Below are 6,125 nucleotides of genomic sequence, written 5' to 3'. Positions count from 1 at the left end.
CGAGACAGGGTTTCTCTGTGTAGCCCTGGCTGTCCTGGAACTCACTTTGTAGACCAGGCTGGCCTCGAACTCAGAAATCCGCCTGCCTCTGCCTCCCAAATGCTGGAATTAAAGGCGTGCCACCACACCCGGCTTCCTTAAAGGATTCTAACAAGTGACTTAATGTGTGTCCTGAAACAACCACCATGCAGTGTGGTAGGAAAGGTGACTGGGAGCATATCTAGTTTCCCAGTCCCTGGGGACACATTATCACATCTGCCTCTTGGCATTTGAAAGGATGTCTAGTGTGGATGAGGGACTGTTGGGTTCCGTGTAAGAAACTTTACCCTGCCACCCTGCTCCATACAAGAGATGAAGGTGGCTATCATCGCATTTACTAGACATGGTAGCTTGGATGGCTTGAAGCCCACTAGATTCCCATCCTCAATTCACTTTGCGTTTTAACTCAGAGTTAAAGTTGGTGGTGGATAACGGGATAGGTGCCCAAGTCCAGGGGCTTGTGTTTATGTCTTTAGGTTTGTGGATCTTGTGCAGCTCCAGGAGACATCTGGCCCCTGGACCTCCCATCATCCCCTCCCTTCTGTGCCCCAGCTGTCACCATACCTGGGGCAGGATCTCCTGTGCCAGTGCCAGGGCTCGGTGGTAGGCAGCGTTACCCTCCTCATTCTGAGCCACAGCATGATTTACCAGGCCCAACTCATGGGCCTGTGCCCCGTTCAGTCGCCGGCCTGTGAAGATGAGCTCCTTCGCCAGGGCCACGCCCAGGCAGCGAGGCAGCCTCTGAGTCCCTCCTGCCAGTATGGAGGTGAGAGCAGTGAGAGGATTGAGAGAGGCAAATCTAGAGCTCATCTTGGGAAAGGTCAGGACGGACGGAGGATGAGGGAGTGGGAAAGACAAGCAGACAGTCAGGTGAAGTTAACCTGCTCCTGGGAGAAGTCCTCGAGTGGTCTCGATCAGCCCCATGACAGCCGAGGAAGCTGTTTAAACAGAACAGAATGAAGTCGCTCCCTGCCCGTCCTCCATTACTAGTCCATAGCTCTGTCTCTCCAGCTACTTCCTCATGGTCCGGCCATGCTCAGGAAGAATCCTGGGAGGCCCAGGCCAGCACGCCAGCTGCTGCAGCTGTTGAATCACCTGGCTTCCCCTTCCTGAGCATCCCTGATGGGAAATGACTGCCCTTGTGCCTGTCAAGACAGGCTAGGGAACAAGAACTACATGCCTGGATATATATTTCCACATCCCTGGGTTTGAAGAGGAGGCATGAGGGGATGGGTACACTGGTGGCACTCTGTCTACCGCTCAGATGGGCTCTCCCAGCTAAGCATGACCTTGAAAAGTGACCGGTGGCCTTCGTTATCCCCCACTACTTAGGGTTCAACTGTAATCACAAGCCTGGTGGGCGGGCAGGCCAGCGGGTGGGCGTCATAAACCAGATGACACTGTGCAGTGACTTGTACAATGAGCTGGGACACTGAGAAAAGGCCCTCGTTGCTCACCTTTGTGCAGCTCTGACTTGGCCAGATCGAGATGGTCAGACTCCCTAACTTCATCCTCTTTCGCTTCCCCTCCTTTTGTTCCCTGGTCAGCTATGGCTTAGGGGTTTGGAAACTATTCCCAGATGAGGAGAGCAGCTCTCAAGGCCTGGTGTGACAGCAGAGGGCGGCGGAGCAGCTTCCTCCACATCTATGGTCACCTCAGCTTTTCTTTGGTTTGGAAGTCTCCAAGAGTGGCGACTGCCCTAACTGACTGTCCCAGCTTGGCTTGCTTGTCCCACCTCATCCTCCCAAGTACCTGCTATTCGGAGGTCACAGGCCAGGGCAAGTTCCAAGCCCCCTCCCAAGGCAAAACCGTCCATGGCTGCAATGGTGGGCGCAGGGAAGGCTGCTGTAGAGACAAAGACAGGTTCAGCCTGCAAAGACTAGCAGGTCCAGGACAGAGGGGCCAAGACTGGTAACCTAGAGGGTCTTGCAGATCCCAGATTAGGGAACCTCACATGGTACCTCAGCCAGGTTATCTGAGGAGGAAACTTTTTTCCAATAAGGTAAATTTTAGGCCTAATCAAGGGTTAGGAACCGGGACGTGAGCTGATGTCAGAAGGCCCACTCTCTTGCTGGGGAACCAAGCCCTGGGCAAGGGTGCCAGCAGGCATTGGAGGCCTTAAGGGTGACTGTGAATTCAGGTAGCTGGGAAGGGTATGCCAAGCAATAGGAACAGCCATTGTCAAAGCCTGAAAGCCTGTTCACTGAACCTGACTGCTCTGGAGTTACTGCTCTGGAACTCTGAGGTCCACTGGTTACTGGGCTCATGGCTAAAGAGATAAGATTACTTCTCTAATAGAAATAAATGGTTCATAACATGATGGCACAAGCACACCTGCAATTCCAGCAATGGGGGAAGTCCAGCCCAGACTATCTAGGGTGTCTAAAATAATCATTTTTTAAAAAAAGAAGGAAGAGAAGATATGCCTCTCCCCCCTCTATGTAACCCCATGTACCCATCTGTGTTCCCATTGAACTCAACAGAATGCACTCTTTGGAGAAGGGGTGGGGCCAGGCAGAGGCAGTGTCAGCGGGGGTGGGGGTTAGGTGGGGGGCGCTCCCAGCCCTCCATCCCACTCTCACCGATCTCACTCATCAGTCCTCGGAGCCGCTGGACAAAGGTCCCCACCTCCACATCAGTCATCTGCTCCCGCTCCTTCAGGTCCGCACCTGCAGAGGGCAAGCTGCTGGTGACCACTGTGAAGTGGCCTCTTAGAAAAATCCCAGGTGGTTAAAGGAGCCCTGAGCAGAAGCAGTCAGGGAGGAAGGAACGGAACCAGGAAACCCAGTCACAGGAGCCAGTGGGGGAAGCAGGTATCAGTGCAGAGATGGGCAACCATCAAGATAAAGTGGACTTCTTCAGTGTGAACATCCTTTGTACATCAAAGAACACTGTCAGGGCCTGGAGAGATGGCTCAGTGGTTAAGAACATTGACAGTTCTTCCAGATGACCCACTTCAATTCCCAACAGCAGGCTGGTAGTTTACAGCCATCTGTAAACTCCAATTCTAAAGGGTCTGACAACCTCTTCTGAACTCTTTGGATACTGCATGCATACATGCGGCAAAACACTCACACACATAAATTAAGAATAAATCCTTTTTAAAAAATTAAAAAAGAAACTGTCAAGTACATAAAGAGAAAACAATTTTCCTTTTTTTCCCCTGACACTGCCGCACCGTGTAGCCCTGGATATCCTAGAACCCACTATGTAGACCAAGGTGGCCTCCAACAGAGATCTGCCTGCCTCTGCAGGGTACCGATGTGAAAGGCGTGTGCCACCACACCTGGCCTTTAAGTATTTCATTTTTATTTTAAAGGATGTGTGTGTTATATTTATATGCATTTGGGCAAAGGCCAGAAGAAAGCAATGGATCTATTGGAGCTGCAGTTTCAGATGGTTGTAAGCCTTCTGACTTGAGTGCTGGGACCCACACTCAGGTCCTGTGTTCTAGCCATTGTGGTTAAGAGCGGTCCTGATAGACGCGTATATGTGAATGCTCAGTGTCTAGGAAGTAGCACTATTTGAGAAGGATAAGGAGGTGTAGCCTTGTTGGAGGAAGTGTGTAGATGCCAGCCTTCCTCCCCCTCCCCCACCCACTTTCCTATTCCCTCTCTCACTGCTTTCAGATCAGGATGTAGCTCTCAACTGTTTTTCCAGCACCACGCCTGCCTAAAACAAGAGTATATCCTCTTAATGACTGAGCCATCTCTCCAGCTCCAGTGAGAAAAGACTTTCCACAAAAACAAGAATCCCAAACGGAGGTCGGGGGGGGGGGGTGGTGGTGGAGCACACCTTAATTCCAGCACACAGAGGTAGAGATAAAAGGATCAGAGGTCCCAGATCACCCTCAGCTACAAAGAGTTCAAGGCCAGTCTGGGATACAGGAAATGTCTCTTTAAAAAGAAAAAAAAATAGTAAAAGTTAATTATCAATTCTTTTTTTATGTTTTTGTCAGTCTCAAAAGTACTAGGAAGGGCTGGTGAGATGGCTCAGCGGTTAAGAGCGCTGACTGCTCTTCTGAAGGTCCTGAGTTCAAATCCCAGCAACCACATGGTAGCTCACAACCATCTGTAATGAGATCTGATGCCCTCTTCTGGGGTGCCTGAAGACAGCTACAGTGTACTTACATATAATAAATAAATAAATCTTTTTTTAAAAAGTGCTAGAAATATAGCATGTGTCATCATGCTTAGCTAATTAATTCTTTTAAAATTTTGTTTTGTTGGGCTGGAGATGGCTCAGTGGTTAAGAGCACTGACTGCTCTTCCAAAGGTCCTGAGTTCAAATCCCAGCAACCACATGGTAGCTCACAACCATCTGTAATGAGATCTGATGTCCTCTTCTGGGGTGACTGAAGACATAGTGTACTTAAATATAATAAATAAATAAATCCTTTATAAATTTTTTGTTTTGTTTTGTTTTTGAGACAGTGCTTCTCTGTGTAACAGCCCTGGCTGTCCTGGAACTCCCTTTGTAGACCAGGCTGTCCTTGAACTCAGAAATCTGCCTGCCTCTGCCTCTCAAGCACGGGGACTAAAGATGAACACCACCACACCCAGCCCATTAAATCTTTAAAGGTTGGGTCAGTGGGATCCAGGGGGGCTGATAGCTGAGGTTTCTCCCTTCCCTCCTGTCGGTTTGGGGTGCATGTTTCTCTGACTTTTGAAACAAGTTCAAGGAACCCTTATGAGAGCCAGATGATGCAGGTTTGAGCAGCTCTAGTGACAAGGACTGACATTTACCTTGTGAGCATGTTGGGACTCAGTGTCTCCATTTCCTCCATAAAGGGTCAGAAGGAAGCCAGGTAGAACAGAAAGAACAGATATGGGTCAGAGAGGCCAAGTTCAAACTGAATCTTACTCTCTCCCTTCCCTCACTAAGCTGTGTGAAACAAACTTGGTGAGGAACTTCACCTGCCTGCGTCTTCAAGTGAGTTCATATTGTCAAATGGGAACCTGTCCTATGCTAGAGCCCTAAGGCACCCCAGTCCCTAAAGAGGAGAGGGTGACGGGGCACCCACCTGCACAGAACACTCCCTTCACTGCACTTCTGAAGAGCAGGACACGGACTTGCTTGTCTTCCCGAAGCTGGGCCAGAGCTTCCAGCAGCTGTGGAGGGCAAAGGACAAATAGAGTCAGATCCGTCCTGGCCCGTTCCCGGTCACACCGTGGTATGCCACTCACCTCACTAACAAACACATTCCCCAAGGCATTGCGGGCATGAGGTCTGTTCATCAGAATCTCAGCGATTCCTGCAAGGAACGGGCAGCCTTGAATGAGTGACTGACAGACAGCCTGGAGTGAGCTAGCTGCCACTGCTGAGAAGCTGAGGCCTGGAGGCAGGGGGCATGTAAGCTGCAGCAAGCCACACAATAACCCAGAAAGGCAGTAGAAGAGCTTGTGGGCTGTGAGGCAAAGTAACATGAGAAATGGGCGACCAGCATGGCACACGAACCCCAAACTCACTCTTATACACGCCTTTAATCCGGTAGCTCCCACCCCCAATCATTCAGGGAAATATCCTTCTATCCACCAGCTGGGATCAAGAAATAGACCCGAAACAACCGCCCTGGGCCCTGACCATGACAGCTCCTCCCCTCAGCTTGTAGTAATCATCTTCATGGATCTTTTCCCAGAAAATTGTTACTCTTAATATTATGTGGCGATGGGGTCTATGCAACCCAGGTCGGCCTCCAACGTGCTAGGTGGCCAAGAAGAGAATCTTGAATGCCTGATGCTGCAGCCTCTACCTCGTAAACACTGGGATAAGAGACAAGTGCCGCCACACCCAGTTTATGTGTGAGTAAGCCACCAACTGAGCCATATCCTCAGCCCCAGAAAACTTACTTACTGGAGACAGGGTCTCCAAAGTATCGTCAGGACACCTGGGATTCACTACGTAGACCAGAGATCCAGCCACTTGTCTCTAGCTTTTGTTGTTGTTTTGAGGCAATGTCTGATATAGCCCAGGGCAGCCTTGAACTTCAGATTTCCAGTTTCAACCTACCAAGTAAGTACTGGGCTTACAAGAGTACCTGGTTATGTCAGCAGCAAGAGGTCCAATCTTTTTTTTTTTTTTTTTTT

At 49.9% G+C, this 6,125-nt stretch overlaps 1 protein-coding gene across 3 annotated transcripts in view; it reads right to left on the bottom strand.

Moving 5' to 3' along the window:
- Echdc2 (enoyl-CoA hydratase domain containing 2) overlaps window positions 1–6,125 on the bottom strand; it is a 15,234-nt gene that overhangs the window by 5,639 nt on the left and 3,470 nt on the right. The window contains exons 2-7 of one of the 3 annotated variants that reach the window (XM_021200604.2): window positions 5,226–5,293; window positions 5,063–5,150; window positions 2,622–2,708; window positions 1,792–1,884; window positions 921–977; window positions 604–791 (exon numbers count right to left, since the gene is read on the bottom strand). In XM_021200604.2, the coding sequence (XP_021056263.1) occupies window positions 604–791; window positions 921–977; window positions 1,792–1,884; window positions 2,622–2,708; window positions 5,063–5,150; window positions 5,226–5,293 (581 nt within the window). The other 2 variants (XM_021200605.2, XM_021200606.2) reach the window with 2 other exon arrangements.

This window comes from Mus pahari, chromosome 6 (assembly GCF_900095145.1).
Source record: "Mus pahari chromosome 6, PAHARI_EIJ_v1.1, whole genome shotgun sequence".
Lineage (NCBI taxonomy): Eukaryota > Metazoa > Chordata > Mammalia > Rodentia > Muridae > Mus > Mus pahari.
Note: the sequence above shows the minus strand (reverse complement) of the source record. Positions and strands in the feature narration are given on the sequence as shown.